The following is a 19,250-nucleotide window of genomic DNA, read 5'->3' on the forward strand; positions in this document are numbered from 1 at the left end:
CATGGCAGAGAACATTTCTGCAGAAAGACTGAAGATCTCTAGGTATTTCTTCAAGTCAGTGTAGTTTTTCAAAATAAACACATTTCGCTCCTAATTAAAACTATTTTTCTAAATGATTTTTTAATTCTAGATTGAAATAAAATAATAATTTTAGAAATATAATCTCTCCCTTCAGTGTATCCACTCTTTAGGATTCATGTCTGCCAAGGTATGTTCATACTGTAAAGAGAGTAAACTCAATACCTCTTTTCATGGTATTTCTGAGACTTCTTTCCTGCTGCTGTTACTCTCGAGAGCACTGCTGCCGTTTCCTCACATGGATAGAATGGCCCAAACTTTTTTGCTAATGTGAGTTTAGCCAGCCTGTGGGAGATAAATGTGGAAAATAAATAATGCCACTCTTTCAAAACAGGCTATTCCTTTGAATTATCAACCTTTGGAGTGTAGCTTGCACTCCTCTTACTGGGCTATCTCCAGTCAACCATAGGAACCCCAGGATTTGAGAGGTGCCAGTTGACATATCTATAAACATTTTTATTGCCTTTTCAGTGCACATTTAAAGGCTGAAATCTGTGATACAGAAAACACAAGAAGACACCCAGGCACTTTCAGTGCTTTGAGGGTTGGTTTTGAGTTGATTCACAGATTTGGAAACCTGTATTCAGCTTGATCATGGAGGACAACCTATAGGAATAATTTGGAAGGAAAAACATTTGAATTGGATTCTGGCTTAATAAAATACTGTTTTGATGTGATGTAATGGGTGCTTTAGTACCTGCTAATGCCTCTTGTTAGTCAACTCATAAAGGTGTTGGTGTCTGAGCATGCAGCCAACTGTCTGCAGAGGCACATCTTAATTGAATTTTCAAGTCCTTCAAATTGGTTTCAAGTGTTGTTGAATTGGATTAATTTATTTCAGATTATATTTGAATTCCCTTGTGTTGTATTGTTTGTGTTTCTGTTAATGCAAGTTGTTGTGCTTACATTAATTTAGGATTTGTATTTTATTAAGTAATGTTAATTATGAGTCAAAATTAACCATATGTATTGTGTAGTACACAGGTAGTTGGGTCCATGTTAAACTGGTTATTGCTTTCTTGCAAAATACTTCAAGATAGACTTAATTTCATATTGCATATTACAGTAATAGTTTTGTTATGCTTCTCTTCCTTCTCTGCAGCATTTTTATCTGTCACAATCAAATCTATTTGAGTTTACCTATCTGAGCTAACTTGGATGGCTGGAGTTCAGTTGGGAAGAGAATAATTACAGAAGTTTGATTTCTAGTGGTGGTATTGCTGTAGTGATGAAAAGCTTTGTAAACATTCAGAAACACTGTTAAAAGGGTGTTTTAGTGTTTTTTCTTGTTTGTTTGAACTTTGACCTAATATTTGTCTAGCAACTAGATTTTTCATGATGAAACAAACCTTTGAAACCTCTCTTTTAACTGCTAATTTGGGCATGGTTCTGACAAACTTCGTATTCTGTATTTATTTAGTAAGACAACTATAAGCTTATTTATCTGAACAAAGACTTCTTTTCAGTTTGCCAGTCAAAAATTCTTGATGTGATTTGAATACATTAATCAATTGTGGCTAATTTTTCAGTAAAGCTTTCAAGTTTTCAGAAATTACACTTCCTACAGAGTAGACCTGAGCTATATGCTTGATTCATAAGCAGATATACAGCAATGAATAGTGCAGAAATTACTTTAATTCTTCCATTTTTTCAAGGGTTGGGCCTTTGCAGACTCTCTTTCTTCCCACCCTACCAGAAAAAAAAAAAGTTTGGAGACATTTTCTTTCTTCATTCATATACACACTGCAAGCAGGCGGTTTTCCTGGGAAGAGGAAGCTTTCTAGTTAACTTACCTTTCTAGTTAAATTTATTGAAAGCAATTGCTTTTTATAGAGCCAATAATTTGTAAAAATAAATAAATAAATAAATTTCCAAACTTGTGTCTTGGATTTTAGTAATAAAAAAATAAACTTGTTGCCTTGGAATACTTAAATTTGTCCTTTGACCTCTGAAATGCTTCGAAGGGGTTTTCAAATTTTATTGAAAGCAGTATTAAAATACCTGGCTTTCTCTTAATGGAATTTTAAAATTTTATTTCTAGCTTTAGTAAATCTTTTGTTTTGCAAGGATGAAATGAATGACAGTTATTCCTTATACTCTATTTTTATTTTGCATTAGTTTACTACTGACCAACAAGACACTAAGAGCTTCAAAATCTTTATCTAGGCTTTTTTATAGCAGTTAGCCCAAGAGGTAGGGGATGGAGAGGCCGTCAACACAAGATGTTCTCATCTGGACATGCAAGCCAAGTCATGATTTAATTGTTTAATTCTCCAAAATTAATTCCTGAAAACTGATTTATTTATTTATTTGCTTTAAAGGCAGCCTTGTTGTCCACTGACTTTAAAACTGAATTTAAGTGGTATTTTTGTCACACTGCCAGATCTGCCCTATTGATCAGGACCTTTCACCTAAACTCAGGTAATAAATAGGAGAGCTGCTGTCTTGGCGCTTAAACTGGATTCACCTCCTTTTATTTATTTATTTATTTTTGCTAATGCCATTGACTTTCTGGCATGCAGTGATTAATCTTTCCCTTGCTTTTCCATCTGTCCTTTTAGCATATATATCCCAAGCACCATCGTGCCTTTCTTCCAGAACGTGTTACTATAGGTTGAAATAGCAGTAAGCAGAGGCTAACTTATAGATACAAGATGATACCAATGTTGTGCGGAAACCCTATTTTTTCCCCCTTCACAAATCAACACAACTTACACCTGGACCTGTCTTTTCCACTTCTCCAAGAGCCTTAATCAGTTAGGGTGGACCTTGCTTCGTGTTACTGATTTGTGGTTCATACCAGAGGGAGATAAGAGTCCGAAGTGCAAAGTCCTCACCTCGCGCCTGGCTGGAAAGGCCCCCTGCGCGGTCAAGCAGGGCAGTTGATCAGAGTTGGGGCAATAACACCCATGAACTTGGGAGGGATTCACTCCGGGTGGTTGATGCCGGATCTTGGTAACTGTGCAACTTACAGGTGTTAAACTCATCTGGGAATCTCCAGCAAAGCAGTGCAGATAGCCAAGCATATGTCTCTGTCTCCATCTCTCCTTACCAAGTTACTGCTCTGGAAGAAAGCAAACGAGCTGTGTGAAAGTAGTTCTGTCCTCTTATTGTTCCTTACTAGCAGTATTCAAAGTAGCTGATAAAGCTGAGTTTTAAGTGCCTGATATTTCTCTGTTACTTAGGTCAGATCTATGTTTGCATTCAGTGTTTCCTATAGTTTAATTGATGAATCGTGGGCCTCTGAGGTGCCCAAATGCTTCATTTTCTTACGAGAAAGTGTTAAGCTGAAATGATGGAAACCAAGCAAGGTGACGCCTCTTTTGATAGCAAAACTGTCTCAATGAATGGGAAAAATGAAGCTTGAAACACGGTATCAAACTTTGTCACCTAGCTGCAGGCTGGAAGCCCAGATGTGAAACTGTAGTTTGGTCACTAGGGATTTGGAAGCCTAGTCTAGTAGCAGAGTAAGAAGTGACTGGATTTGGTGCGACCAGCAGAAGAGGAAAGCCAAGGGAGCCTGGAGGACTCCCTCCCGAGGGGGCTTAGGTCAGCGATAGCTCGTAGGCATCAGCCAAGCGTGCCATTTGTTTCTATCAATCCTGTGTGCTTATGCCAAACCCTAGGGAGATTTCCTGGATCTACAGCTGATGATGAGAAGTAGAAAATTGCTATTTCATGTCAGTTCAGCTGTTAGTTTATAATTTTTAAAAAGGGGGTTTGTAACTTACTGGTGCTGTACTTTGATGAAGCAAGTGAGATGCAGAGTTGCAGTAATTGCAGAATTGCCAGGTTATTGTCTTTGAAGAGCCTTGTGTGTAAGGCACACTCTGTGTGCTGATGATTATGGTGTAACCTTGAAGTCACAGCTCAAGCTTTGAGAAAACTGAATTGTAGTTTAAAGGTAGCTTTCGAAAGGTGAAACTAGTTGAACGGTTGCTGTGTTATTTCGTAGTGGCTTCTTGCACTGACAGAATAAGAGAAAGCAGAACTTTATTTATTTATTTTTTTCCTCCTTATGAAGAATTGAGGAAAGCAGTTCTGAATGACAGACATTTTATGAGAGCAATTGCTGCTGTTGAACATACAGGCTCTTACACGTGCAACTCTTCAACGCTGCAGGGAGAGCCTGTGATGACCTAGCCTTTTATCCAAACAGGTCCTATCCAGGATGCCCCTCTTCCATCCCCCCCTTTCCCTGATCCTGATACTCTTGTTATGTTCTCTGGAACAAGTCTAATGATTAATCTGGGGCTTAGTGTTAAGTTTGGTTTTAGCTTTTGTATCATAGACTAAATCCAGAATAATGTAAGTGTGGCAGTGGCTGACTAAAAGGCCATCTTTTTGTCTTCCTACTATATCTATTTTGCCATCTTCAGAGGTATAGGAAAAGAGCAAGAGAGTGCTGCTCTCGCTCTTTCTGCAATTGCCCAAAACGGCGGCAAAACAGCAGTGACACGTTGGCTGTGCAGGGTTTGTGCATTCCTTGTGCTGGCCCTGTAGCAGCTGTGGTACTTTACTGTATTGCTTCCCAGGGGTTTTCTAAACCATTTCCTGCAGTGCCTTCCTGCCCTCGCCGTGTCCTCGTGTGATCTTTGTGATGTGCTGACAGGACCAAATGAGCAGTGACGGTGGCCAGCACAGAGCCCCGGATGTGCCGAGTGCCGCTGCGACCTGCGCCGGGTGATGGCTGAGCCCTCCGGCCTTTGCTTTCAGGCAACGTTAATTTGAGTGTCATTATCTACATGTCCATCTATCTACTGGGGAATCTCAGGAACTTAATTATCTGGGTGACCTTTATCCAAAAGGGGTCGGATTGGCCAGTGAGTTCCAAAGGGACGAAGGGCAGGGCAGAGCAGGCTGCGATGTCTCATACAGGTTTAGGATTCTGTTCTACACTTCTGCTTTCTTGGGTTTTGATATTCTCTCTGGCTTTGATTAATGACTTAGCAGGCTGATCTAGGTCTAGTATCACTTTGCTTGTTGAGATGAACATTCTTGTCACTTTTATTGTGTGTTCTCTGTAGACAAATGGGAGCTTTTAATTCACTTTCTGTCATTAGTTTCCTTTGGAAAGAGAACTGTCATTACTTATCATGGGCTCCCTAACGTAGAATCACTGGCTGTAGTTAATTTCTAAGTAGAAGCACATAACTATTTAGTGCCTTTTTTTTTTTTTTTAAATGAATACAACTTTAAGTTCAGAGGGACTTGCTCATTTAAATCCTTTTTTTTTTATTTTGTTTTGTTGTTGTTTGGGAGGTGTGTGTGGAGAAAGTTATTTAGCTTCAGATCTTACGTGTTGATCTATCTTTGCTAAATGGACAATCTTCACTTGCTACCTTTCCATTCCCAGAACTGATACTTTGGAATAATTTAGCTCTTTATTAAGACAAATTGAGCTTCGTTAATCTCATTGCAGGGCAAGCATTTTAGTCCTGTAATTTTTTCTCTCTTCCTCTCTAAATCTGTCATTTTTACATACCTTTCGCTAAGAATTAATGCCACATGATTGTCATCGTTACAATAGCATCTGCCTCAAGCTAAAAGTCAAAAGATGCTTTTAGGCTTTACACTTGCCCAGTGCTCCCTTTCTGCCTCCCGCTGTCGTCTGCAGGGCTCGGGTTCGTTGTTTGAGCACTTCCAACGACAGTCTAGTCAAGCTAGTCTAGCTTGCTTCCTTTCTCTAGGACTGTTTTCCTAGTTGAGCAAAACTACTTGGTACTGAATTGAATATTAATGGTAGCTTTATTTTTAGTTTATGGGATTGGATGATCAGATTACTTTATACCAATCTTATTCTGCACTGAAGCCATGCTGCTTTGAGTTCTTTGATTGCCGTGTCAACCTTGTAGTATTTTGCTGCTGTCAGGTTAGGTCACGTCTGTGGGTGGTTGTGTGTGTGTGCGTGTGTAGAGGGGTATTTTTATTTTTCTGTTTTTATTACTTGGCTAGAATAACCTTGTAGTTTTCTGCAGAACAGTCAGTGCTCCAAGACTTGAGGAAAATCAACTCTTTTTGACTGGTCTGGACCAACTGATCATAAGAAAATGTGCAGCATTAAGATTCATTTATTTTATGAAGGCAGCAGTGATTCAAGACCTAAAAGCAGCAGTGGTGTTGTTGCCAGATGCTGCTCCTGGGCGTGTTTTAGTGCTTCTAAGTGAGGGTGGCTTTCTGTCTTGCAGGAAAACTGATCGCAACCTCGGGCTCTCTGGGCACTTATTCTATTAAGTTTGGAAACTGGTGGGAAGGAGCAGAAGAGGAGATCAGAATTTCCTAAAGGAAAACAGGTAGCAAGGAGAAGAAATATATATAGAGAGAGAAAAGTTTGTGGCAGCACATTAGAGAGGAAGCTAAAAAAGGGATTGTGAGAGACACCTTGCAGCAGTGAGTGATTTTTGCAGCAAATTGTACTGGTTGCGTGTCTTGGAAGACAGGATATGTGGCAATGAAGTAAGCTGAAATACTTGGCTGAGAGAACTGGTTGTAGTGGCAGAGCTGAAAGGATAGTTAATAAAAACTTAAGAGTAGAGCAGAACGGGGCAGGATTTATTAGTGGTCTGAAACAGAGTGTGCAAACAGGGAGCAGCTCCTTGGTGCTAAGCTCGAGGAAGTGCTTTGGTATGAGAGCAGCGATAAAGGAGAGGAAGTTATAGAAGAAAAGAAATGCGATGATACTAAGATCTAGTCTGGTACTAAGCTGTCTTTAGATTACTGAAGTTATCATTTCTGTCCGATCAACTACAAGTTTCACCATCATAAAAGATGCTGAGATTTGATCTCTATTTGGTCACAGATTTGGTCTGTAATATCTGTGAATCTACAGGAAGTGGAGGAAACTGAATTCTGTGCTCTAAATAACTGCTATCAGAACCATTCTGCTCTGAAAAATAACTAAAAAGCAGAACTGAACACCTCCCACGCCTGCTTCCCAGAGCACAGCAGTGTGAGGTGTCTTGTGCTGTCCCTGTCTGCTAAACAAAGGTTACGAGTTGAGTTGTTTTCGACTTTTAAGTTTGTCCCCTGCTTGGCTTGTGAGGGTTGAATGAAATTCTGTTTCTATCCATACTCAGTAACAGATACTGGTATCTTAGGGAGTTGCCATAGCAATAAGAAAAGGGACACAAAGTCTGGTTATCTTTCTGGGATAGCAGAATTACCAGATAAAATGCCTCTTTCCCTTACAGAACAGTAGCATGGTTGCTTTTCTGGGAACTGTTTTACAGTAGAAATGCGTGATTAAAATCATGCTTGTTAACTCTTACTAATTTCTGCCCTTGACTTGCAGTTTTTGTACTAATGTAGCTTCCATCCCCTCTCAGTCTGCCTTGCTGCGGCTGTTGGAACAGTCAGGTAGGAAACATCCTGGTGGAAGGAGCACAAACTAAGGAGCTAGGAGGAAACCTTGCTAGCTTCCTTTTTTTTTTTTTTTTTTTTTTTTTTTAAGCTAACTTCCTTCCATCAGCATTTGTTGCAGTTGTGACCACAAACATCTTGGGAAGAAGCAAGAGCTTGCACAAAAGATGGAAGCGTAAATACCAAAGGGGAGCTGCAGGAGGATGATGCGGGGCTCGGAGGACATGGTTGCTGGTAGGGAGCAGTGGGGAACTTGCCTCGCAGAACACAGCCCTTCCGCTGGAGGAGGGTGATGCTGGAGTGACAACTGAGCCCCTAGGAAGAGGAGGCGAACTGGTGACTAAATGATCTGGGAGAGAGGCAGAGGAGGCAACAGGAAAAAGAGCATCCCTAAGAACCTTAGAATTAAATGGAAGTGAGCTGGAACATAACTGAAATTTGGAAATAGAAGGAGATGGAAGAGAAGTTTTAGGCTTTTGTTACGGTGCTAATGCACGGATACGTTGAAGCTTGAGTAGCCCTGTGGTACAGGCCTGTGCCCCTTCATTGCTGATGGTAAAAGAAGGAGCTCTGCCAGAGAGCCTTGTTCTTTCTCTGCTTTCAGGAAGGTTAATTTAACAAACTTTAGGCAAAATATAAGTCTTTGTGCTGGCTCTTCTCCACATGGTCATCTCATCTCTAGATGACCATGCTTATCAGGCTGCTAACTACTGTGTTCTTGTGTTGTAGGTGTTTTTTGATGTCTTGGAATTATCTAGTAATGTTTCTGCAAATTAGCCAATTTGGAGATCGAAGTTTTGCTGAAAAATATGAAAACCAGAGTCTTCTGAGTGTCTTTTTTGCCCCTACCTGCCCCCTCATTTCACACAGGAAAACCCCGGCAGGGGGCAAGTTGAAGGGCTCTTGATGCTGAATTTGAAATTTGTGGGTTTCAGAAGCTTCAAGACTGGTGGTTTCATTTTGCAGAATGAATGTGCGGTGCAAAATCTTTACTAGATAACAGTTCACTAGTTGCTCTTGAATTGTTTCATGTCCTTTTAGTGTCTGGAAAACTGAGTCATGTTGAATTTAATTCTTAGGAGACAAAACAAATTTTTGTTTTTATTTTTTTACTGCTACTGTGAGCAGTAATTGATCTTGTGTATTGTTCCTCCTGACTTTTGCCTGCATATTTACTTCAAGCACTGCCACATAAGAAAGATCAATCTTTCTATCTTTGCAGATTGTGGGTTTGTAGTTGCTTGAAGCCCATCTTTACCACAAAACAAAAAGAGAACTTCAGCAGTCTGTTTCAGTGGCCCTGATTTTCAAAAGTGAAGTGAAGGTTAAAGAGCACGCCTAACGTTTCCAATGTTGTCACAATATGTACTAGGCCACAGCTTTAAAAAGAAATAGTACAACTTAGCTGTGGGATCCATTTACTTACATGAGTGTAGCTGTATACATAAAAATACTGTGAACCAAAAGCAGCCTTTAAAAAAATACAAGTTTTATACAAGTTTTCAAATGATAAGGTGACAAGTTTCTATTTGATTTGAAAGGGTCACAAGGCATTTCTTAAAGTTTTGGTCAAGTATCTATTAATTTAACCTCCTCCTAATTATCCTCCTCCTAATAGCTTGTAAAAAACAAAACAAAACAAAAACAAAAAAAACACCAAAGGTTGTGTTTTTGCTTTGCTTTCTTTTTGCTGTTGTACTGAGCTCTGATGTGTTATGGGATCTGTTGAGAAAGAAATACTAAAGTAAAATGATAAAGCAAGCAGCTGGTGGGATTGCAGTTCCTTAGTGCTTTTTGGGACACTCCAAGTTGTACATGCTCAGCGCAGCTGCCCTAGTTTGGCATCTGAACGGTCTGCACGGAGTCCTTCCCGCTGCCTCGCGGCTCCTGCATGAGCAGACGAGCAGGCTTCAGCCTTGGCTGCAAGCTCCAGGTGGGATTTTGCCTGCACCATTTCCTCCATGTGGGTTTGGCCCAAGTGGAGCAGTGGAAATAATAAAAAAATAAATGTGTTACATTTGAGAAACTTTCTCTTCCCATTCCAGCTTGCTGCTGTGCTCTCACGGTGGTGATGGTGGCTGCACCACCAGTAAGTAGTGACCTAGCAGTGTTAGCCAGAATAATCAGTACATTATTCAATTAAAAATCCCAAATCTGCAAGCAAATATGGATAAAAACAGAACTGAGTCTCTGTGATAAAAATTTGTATTTGTGGATTTAGAGATATGGAGAATCTGAGTAATAGCCATATAGCTAATGTTCCCATTTCTGTTGTCTTAAGGGTGTAAAAATAGTCATTAGCTGCTTTCTCAGAATTTCACTTTATTGTTGCAGAATTTTCTTCGCTCTTCAAAATGGAATCTGATAGATTGTTTTGGTGTTGGTTGGATGATTATAGATGAGTCTTTCTTTCCTATACATTGAAACACATGTGAAATAGTGGGTAATTCTGTGGAGCAAAACTGCCTCTGTGTGTGTGTGTGTGTGTGTAGCAGGGGGAGGCTGATTCCTCTGAGCACAGAGACCTGTGGTTGTTTCAAGTCATGTGGATTAAAACTCTTGATTGCACCTATCTTGCCTCTAGCTTACAAGTACTGAAAAGAAAACCATTGATAGAGAAAATAGCAGACAACAGTGTGTAGGCTTCTTGTATAAAGCTACTTTTTTTAAACCAACTCTTCAAGGACAGGTGGATCCTTGCCTGTTTTAAGTTAAATTGCAGTTGTTCTGGAACATTGTAACATTTTGATGGTTTTTATGGTGACACATTTTTAGGAATCCGTTCTAGGCAGTGTTTTTATTACTAGCTCTACCTTATTTTTGAATGTGTTATTTTTACTATTTCAACATTAAAACTGTATTGTAAGCCTCTCGTGTATGCAGATGCTCCATCCAAATTGTAACCACTTCAGAAGCAGGATGAGCTGTTCAATTTGTAGGACCTCAGATCTCTGTGGGAGTTGGAACATTTTATTAAAAACTGCTCCCTACTACCTTATTTCACCCTGGTGATAGTGGGGTGGAAAAACTCTGTCCCTAAAGTTTTGGGGAGGAGCTATTATGGAAAAAAAAAAAGTCATTTACAGTTATATTCCAGATTTTCATCAATCAACACATCTGTCCCAATTAAAAAACTTGCCTTTTTTTAATGGGTGTGTTTTTTTTTAATAGTAACAATATTTTTAATAAAATCAGTAACCAAGTGTATGAATGCATTAAGTCAATTTGGTGTATAGGGACAGAACATCTTGTGCAGTGTTAGAAGGCCTGAATCTGGCGTCGCTGCTCACTGAAGGATGCAGTTTTGAGGAGGTGGCTCCTACCATAAAGCGAGAGCCTGCGCTCCTGGGCCAGCTCCGCGCGAGCCGGGCGCACAGAGAGCGCTGCTGGAGAGGACGGCGCGCGCTCGAGCGCCGCTTGGGCTCCGCTTCCATCCATACTCGGGAACAGAGGGATTGGGAATGCGGGCGCTGATGAGCGTAGTTCTTCTCTTCAGTCATGGATATGGTCCTCACGAATTCCTGCCATTAATGGAAGTGAAAAGCCTGGATGCTGGAAAGCTTAGACTGCTGGAGCCGGGAAAACCTGGATTTAATATATCAAATAAAGACTTCCTTGGTGTTTGGATTTTATACCCAGGACAGACATGAAGTCTTCTAATTTTTTTCCAGTTGAAGAGGGGGAAAAGCAATAACATAATCTGTCCTCTTGACTTTTCATGGTGGTTTTATTTTTGTGAGTCATAGTCATCCTCTTCAGAAGCGAATTCCTGATAGTGTCCCTCTCCAGGGCCAGTGTGCAGTGTGATATTAACTGGCTAAAGTAAAGTAATAGAGATTTCACTGCTTCTCTTGGGAAACTGTTGATGCTAAACAGCTTTTCTGGATAGGCACTATAATTTTTACTAATTCAGTGGGAGCCTTGTTTTTACATGCAATTCTTAGGAAGTTTTGGGGTTGTCATTTGTCACAGATGTCAGCTTTAGAGATTCTTTTGTTTGTTCGTATGTTTTGGTATGTGCAGGGAAAAACTACATAGATTAACATTTATTGGATGCTTGCATATATTCCCCTCTGATTCCACATCTGATTTTGTGCACATAGTAAACAAAATATAGTATTGAAGGTTTGTTGTATTTTCCAGATTTTTTTAAGCATTGGAAAAAAGTAGCCTTCTGTCAGTACAGATTGAGAAGGGTAATCTTATGCTCTCTCTTTCATTTGCATGAAATGTCGTTAAGTTGCAAGGCTTGAGATAAAAAGGAGATGCAAAAAGCCAAATATTTTTTAAATGATTTTAAATTTGATTAAAGTTACAAAATTGAGAGTTGAATATTTAGCAACATTAAGTGGAATTTTGGCTCTATGAATACAATGATGGGTGCGTGACATATGTTTTCTTTTTTCTTTTTTAATGTTCCTTCTGGATCAAGAAAATTATAATAATTTCATTCATTCTCTTCCAGATGGGAATGACAGGTAACACTAGTCCCTTTGGGCAGCCTTTCAGTCAAACTGGAGGGCAGCAGATGGGAACTACAGGAGTGAATCCTCAGTTACCAACCAAGCCAGGCATGGCAAATAGTTTGTCTCCCTTTCCTACTGACATCAAGAATACTCCAGTCACCAGTGTGCCAAATATGGTGAGTTGTCTCATTCTATTTCTTTTGCTTGTTATGTCTTCATAGTATGTTTTAAATCTGTGGGTGACATGTCTTACAACTTTGCTGAACTTCTGGCCTCCTCTGCATGGTCATTTAAACATCAGAGTTGCCCCATGGTGCTTCCCTGCCACTTGAGGGAGCACGTAGACAATCTGTGTTCTGCATTTGGGCAGCAATTGCAGTTACCACTGTGGTATATCACATGGATTCCATTACGTCCTTTCGTTTTGTCCTCGTACATTTAGTTGCAAACCAGATTAAAATGTTTTCTCTCTGAGTGCTATTCGTAGCGTTGAATTCCTGAATTGATTAGAATCTGTTTTGTATACACTGCAAACTTCCCTGAAAAGCTCAGGAGTACCTCCCATATCTCCTAAATCTACTATAGTAAGCACATCACATGTTCTTCAGTTTATATTGCGCAAACCATGCTTGCAATTCTCAAACCTACAAGAATAGTTCTCATTAGTGTATCTTGCCCAAGTTTGTAATATTCTGTTTACTAGAGTTTTCCTCATAAAATGAAATTAAATATTCCCATTTGTCTCAGTTTGCCTGCGTATTAATCAAACTGCTTGTGTTGTTGCTATGGAAACTGCAGCTTGTTGCGTTTTATACTCTTATACATGATAGCAGTTACTATAGAAACTTGTCAAACCTTCCATAAGATGCAAATGGCTTATTTTTTAATTTAACTAGAAAACGAGCTATTTTTTTGGCACAAGCTATCCATGTCCTCCTACCAGTAGATTTTGTTACCTGCCTAAAGCTAATTGGGCAATTTTTGAGAGAGAATGAGAGATGATTAACCCAAGTTTCCTCTTTTTTTTCTGTAATTTGTGAAGAACATTTCTTAATTTTCCTTTACTGACACATGTTTATTTTATACGATCTTTATATGATGTTATATTTCACTTTGTGTGATTTTTTGGAAGGAGCTGGTAGCTGGAGTTAAGACCATGTTATGTTCAAACTGCCCCTTGTACCCATGCAGAACTGTGGGGAAAGACTTGAAAATGTGTAGTGATGAGGCAGGAGGTAAAGGAAACAACTTGCAATTTCTTCTATCCAAGTTCATCCAAAAGACCAAAAAAAAAAAAAAAACCCTACTTTTCTAGTACTGTAAGTTGCAATTACTTTAAAATGTCAAAAACGTGAGCTGTCTTCTGGGAGGCGGAGAATCAAAACCATCTTTCTTTGTTTCTCAGGTGCCAAAATTCTCAAATGTCCTCTACATCTTTTTTCTCCCTCAAGCCAATACAGAGGGTAATGACTATTCTGGGAGATTGGCATCTGTATTGTAGAGCCAGAAGACCCCAACTCTGCTTATGGCTTGCATGGTAGATAGTGAGTTGTTTGCATTTCCTGATGGTGGGGCTAGACGGGAATCATCTAAATTCATCTCTAAAAACTGAAATTTCCAACTAAACATTTTTCTTGCAAAGTTAAGAAGTTTAAAGGAGATGTCAGAGTTGTTATATTGTGTCTTCTCCTTGGCCAAAGCGAGTAAGGCGATATAGTTAGTTGATGGTACATGACCAGGTGCTATTTCTTCTATGGGGACTTTGCTTTATTCAGTACGCGGGATGAATGGTGTCCTCCGACAGAGCAGATAGTCGAAGTTTTGTTCCATTTTTGCTGCTCAGTGTTTAGCTATGGGCCTTGTTTATTGTAGGTAATAGTAACTTTCACTCAACCAGTCTTTTCCAAGTGATCTTTTTGATGGAATTTATCACTGAAGCATATATGTGCTTTAAGTTTGGATGAGAAGAATCTGTTGACTTTAAAATGTTCTTCAGGTGAGCTGTCTTAGGTAAAGTAACTTGCATTTCAGTTGGGTCTGTGGCTCTTGCGGAAGTGGTGCCTCCACCTTGGCCTAGGCAGCTAGAATGTGACCCAGATGGTGCTTTTGAAAAGTGACGTGTTTGAGGGAGACAGTTCCATACAGCATAGGTCAAGTGCTTTGGTCTTTAGGCCAGGCTTTCTTCTTTCTTCCTTCATTCTTCGTGTCGCTTTGGCCTGCTCTGTGTTTGAATCCCGGATGGATGTTTGATTTCACGTGCTTGGCTTGCTGGAGAATGGTCTCCTCTCTTTTCTGAAGGAGGGAGGGGTTTTCAACAGAAATGCTATGTAGCATTACACTGCAGGAGTCTGCCAGAAATCAAACTATGGAGGATCAGAAATTCAGCCTGCATCTATTACAAGGCAATATTACATTTCTTTTAGAGTGACCTTCAGCTTTTTGTGAGTTAATTGGAACCACCTATCTTGGAGAGCCCTCGATACTCCCCTTATCTTAGAGGTCACCAAAGGTGCTGCTCCATGCGAGAGGCAAACCCATTTGAGTGAAACCATGGCTAATGTATGGCCCATCTGAGACAGGAAATCAGTTTCCATATGGACACTAAATACTTGCTTTGGCTGCCACTAAGAATATATAAATACTTAGAGACACCTAGAAAATACCTGGAGGAGAATAGGGTCAGAATGACTATGAGGATCTCTTTGTCCTGAAAAACAAGGCACTGAAAAGGAGCTTTTTAATAACCTTGTGCCTTCCGTTGTAAGCTTATGCTGCAGAAGTAAATAAAACCAAGGATGTTTCTTAACCCATAATTTTCTAAGCACTATTGTGGTATTTGTGTGACACCCCAACCCATAATCCGAAGTTTTCTTGCTGCCAGGGTCATTCATCATCCCACTGACAGGTAGAGGAACCCTTGACTACAGCCACCCTCTCTCCCTCGCCAAAAATGGAAGTGGTTATCAAAAGCTTCTGGCATCTTCCAGCCTTTCTCCCCAGGATGACCTTACAGCAGGCCTTGGGAAGCCCAGCGGGCAGGAAGCTGCTGCTGGCTGCGTTTGGTTTAATCTCTTTAATTAGGAAAGGAGTAACAAACCTTATGGTATTAAAACGATTAAAAGGTCAGCTTTAAGGTATTAGTGTTCAAGTTCAGCACGATGAGTTATTTTTTTCCCCAACTCTGAGGAGCCAAGCAACATATGAGCGGATCCTGGAGTTTTACCAGCTTGTTTAAACACCTGATTGGCTGAGTTTCGTAATGAATTGATGGCCCATCTTCAAAAATCTCTTATCTTACCAGATAAGGGATTAAAAAAAAATCCATTTTTAGAGTAGCTTCTTACGCAAAAGTTTAAAAAATCTTATTTAAAACTTGCAGTTTTCACAGCACATTTTGACATCTGCCAGTGGAAGGCTCTCAAAATGGACAGATGTGGTTACTGCTTCATGATGAGCACAGAGTATAGTCAGTTTTCCTTACAAAATGGGTGAAGGTCTCCATTTTGGAGATGCTTTACTACGATTCAGTATAACTTGTTTGAGACAGGATTGGCAATGCACAGCTGAGCCGAGATCATCCAAAATGTTTGGGCTGTGGAAGCGAGTGGTGATGCTCCCCTTGGGCATTCAGAGCACTGTGCAACGGGAATGGGAATCAAGAGCAACATGCTTAAATTTGGACCTGCAGACCTTGGGGTGGGCTGTGGGCACATAGGAGCCCTGTCAGATATTTTTTCATCAGCTTTGCTGAAGAGTTGCAGTTCGCATGGTGCTGTAGGCTCAACGGTGACAATGGAAAATGGATGTTTTCTTTATGGGCATCACAATTAAGTCTATTATTTCTATGTGGGTATGAGCAGGGTGTGTGAAGTTCAGCTGGTCCCAGCCACGGCTTTGGTTTCACAGTTATCCTTCTGACCAGCAGATGGAGTTGAGAGAATGTTACTTTTTAGAAGCTCACAAAAACTTGACTCCTTGTTTTTTGTGCTGTCTACTTTCAGTTAGAGCAGCTCATCTCTGTTTCAGTTTTAAACTGCTTTTCTTGAGCTAAGGCTTCTGTTCCTCATTTATCGCTGTGTTTCTTTCTGGCGTCTTTTGGATTTGCTTAGTAATAAGTGAGCAGAGAGACAAGAGTGCAGGAGGTGGTGTGCCTTGGAGTGGGCCTCCTAGAGACCAAGACAACTTGTAAAATCAGAAAGTAGGTTTAATTGGATCAAGTAGAGCTTTAACTACCTAAAGTAAGTAATTCATATTTTATTCTAAAACAGTTTATGGAAAAAAAAAAAGAAAGAGAACCCCCACACACACGTGCACACACATAACACACTCCTTACCTATTTTGCCTTTACAGTGAGGAACTTTGCTTGAAGGCTTTCTCCTTTACGTTTCAGTGGTTTTCTTGCATTGCAAGGAGCTGAAGCAGCCCTCTGCTGTAGAACAGGTCCGTTTCTGCGGCTCGGGGGCGTGCCGGGTGTCTGCGCGCTGCTCTCCGCAGCGTCTCCCCGGCCCTGCTGGGCGGCAGGTTCTCTTCGCAGCGCTCGCCCTGCCCTCTGCCTGCGCTGCCCTGTGAAGGGGTGCACGTTCTCGTGCTCACTCGTCCTCTGCCTCAAGAGAGTCTGCTAGGAAGTAGAGCAGCAGCCTAGCAAACAGCGTGGAAAACTGTTGTCCACGGTTAGTAAACTGGAAACAGATCTAACAGCTACTGCCCAATGCCAGAGGAATAGGTTATTGTGCCTGGAGCAGCCATCTCTCTCCTGCCTTTGTGAAGGAGTCCATGCTGGGTACGTGCATTGCTCTGAATAGGAGAATGTGCTTTTATTTCTCACGGCATTCATAAATATGGTACTAGGCTGACAGAAGAGAGCTGACAAACAGGTTCTGCTCTTGACTCAGTGCAGTGGCTCATTGACACTCCCACCCCCAGTACATGAACATATAGGGTAGAGAATATCTATTGCGTTTCTTCTCCCACAACTTGAGGCAAAGCACTCCTTAGTCAGGCTAGCTTTCCTTCACTTACAAACTTCTCATTCTCTTTTATCCGGTAAATCGTATAAAAGCCACTCTTCAAATTATATCCTGTGAGAACTGAACTCGGCAGATTTCTTTAAAAAGCTTTGCTCCTTTATTGCTTAGAAATGTTGCTTTGGTGTGCTTTTTTATTGTTATTTATTTATTTATTTATTTATTTTTACCATTTCCTGGTCATTCAAATCAGAAAGCTTATAAAGACAAGGGCAGTAAAGCTCTAAAATATTGTCCCAGTCAACTGCATAATATTGAAGCACATGGTGGTGAGGAAACAGTTTCAAATATTGAAATCCAAGTGCACTAAGAGCAGTCTGTGAAGACCTCTAGAACCAGCTGTTCAAGTTCACTCTGTGGCATGAGCATAGGAGCCTCCTGACTTTCTGCGGTTATGGCAGGCTCTCCATAAGGCCGTAAGGTTAGCTCCTTAGTACCACCTTCAAAGATAAAAGTTCATAGTGCTAAAACACGTTTGATAGATGTGAGTTTTGTTACTGACTCTTGACATGAAAGCTCTGGATCCATTTCGGTGCCTAAGTTGTTGAAGCAGTGCAATAAAGCTCGGGCTCCACATTATTCACCTTAGAACTGTGCATGTTACTGGCTTTGCATGCAAGAGCTGAGCCCCTTACCTCTCTGTTCGTTTGCTAGCTGCACTGCAGGCTCTCAGGCTGGTGCTGTTAACAAGCTCACATGGTTTCTTGTCACTTGAGTAGAGCTTTCTCCAAAGAGCAGTAGCAACTTCTGAGACTCTGTGTCCAGTTCGTCTCCATCTCCTTGAATTCAGGGAGCTTTTTTTCCCACTCATAGTTTTCTGCCTACTCTAAGGACTCAGTCTGTGATTCCCTCTGCTCTTGAAAGAGGAAATGCAGGCACTTGTGCATGCAGGTACTTCTACTTTGGTCAGCCTCTTTGGGCATGACTAACCCTCCCACCTGTGAGGCCAAGGCAGACTATCAGATTCATGTCATCTAAAGGATCTCTTCCATAGTCAGACCATGCCAGCTCATGTTCAGACCATGCTAGCTCGTTTTTATTGATGGAACCCAGGAAATCACCATCCATTGCAGGGAACATCAGAATAAATTGCAAGGAATGTAAAATGATTCTTTGCCCCTCCAGGTGAAGATTTCCTAGTCATTGGAGAATGCCTGGCTTCATTAAGTGCCTACACAGAGAAATGTCTCCTTTCTGGCCGTCATTAGGAAGCTGCTTGAGCTGGAGTGGTGACTTTGCTGTAGTGTAGTACTTAGTGGTTGGTGCAGTGATAGTCGAAGCTAATACAATGCTCATTAGAGCATACCTGCAATTGCTGTTTGCTGGAAGAACTTCTTTAAGCTCTAGTGTTGACATGTGTGGGGTACAGATTGGAGTTGATCACACAGAGTGCTTAGTTCAGGTAGAATTATCATTTACTAGTTAGTGTTCTTCATGATTTACAGTTCATGTCTCCTTTATGCCCGCTATCCATTCTCTGAAAGGGACCCTCAAGATCATACCTTAAGTCTGTGATTGAAAAGGAACTGAAGTAGCTTTGGGTATGTTTTACTTAATGTACTCATATAGAAGTGAAGGTAGGATAAAACCTAGTTTTCTTCAGGTATTGAAAATGTTTTTTAAAAAAAACCTTGGTCGATAAACTGGATGTGCCCACAGTGTAAACAAACATGCGGATGACACATTTGAAGAAGCTCCCTTTACTGGTAAATAGCCTCTCTGCTGTTCAAAGATGTCAGCAGATCGAGAAATCCACAGGTACAAAGTGCTGACTTGATGGTGCAGATTATCTCGGATTAGGATGCTGAAAGGTCTATGGAACAAACACCTGCATCAAAATACTAATCCTGTAGCGATGGATTCGTCATTGTCTCGCTTAGATCCACTGTTAGTTAGCAGTGTGCCTTGAGGAACCACCAGACATTCTGTAATGCAGGATTCGGCCTAATAGGGTGATTTCAGAAAGCAGAATTTTGTGATGACCAGGGAAGAGGAAAGGACGTGGAAATAAGAAATAATGGAAGAGAAAGTGTATTTTTAAAATGCAGTGCAGCATGGAAGCTAGTCTGACACCACCTTCCTTTGTATCAGTTTTGTGACTACTGCTAATCTACAATCTGCTTTTTTCTTCCTTGATCTCTAAGTAACCCCTTCTGGTCAGGGCACTATTTCTGGGCTGATAGAGCTATAGTCATACTTGTGGTAGGGCAACAGCATATGAAGGACTTTGGCTTAGGAAACAATTCTTTGATTGGGACGAAAGCATTGCTTTCAACAAGATTTTCTTTGGCACGGTCTCTGTATTTTTGTGCAGATTGGCTG

At 40.7% G+C, this 19,250-nt stretch overlaps 1 protein-coding gene across 1 annotated transcript in view; it reads left to right on the forward strand.

Moving 5' to 3' along the window:
- Window positions 1-19,250, forward strand: part of CREBBP (CREB binding lysine acetyltransferase) — an 89,102-nt gene that overhangs the window by 20,989 nt on the left and 48,863 nt on the right. Inside the window, exon 3 of the mRNA XM_088523103.1 lies at window positions 11,903-12,079. Within this exon, the coding sequence (XP_088379229.1) occupies window positions 11,903-12,079 (177 nt within the window). The remainder of the gene's footprint in view (window positions 1-11,902; window positions 12,080-19,250) is intronic.

The sequence above is a fragment of the Tinamus guttatus genome, unplaced genomic scaffold (genome assembly GCF_059628265.1).
Source record: "Tinamus guttatus ecotype Peru unplaced genomic scaffold, ASM5962826v1 Tinamus_guttatus_pri_ptg000172l, whole genome shotgun sequence".
In the NCBI taxonomy this organism is placed as follows: Eukaryota; Metazoa; Chordata; class Aves; order Tinamiformes; family Tinamidae; genus Tinamus; species Tinamus guttatus.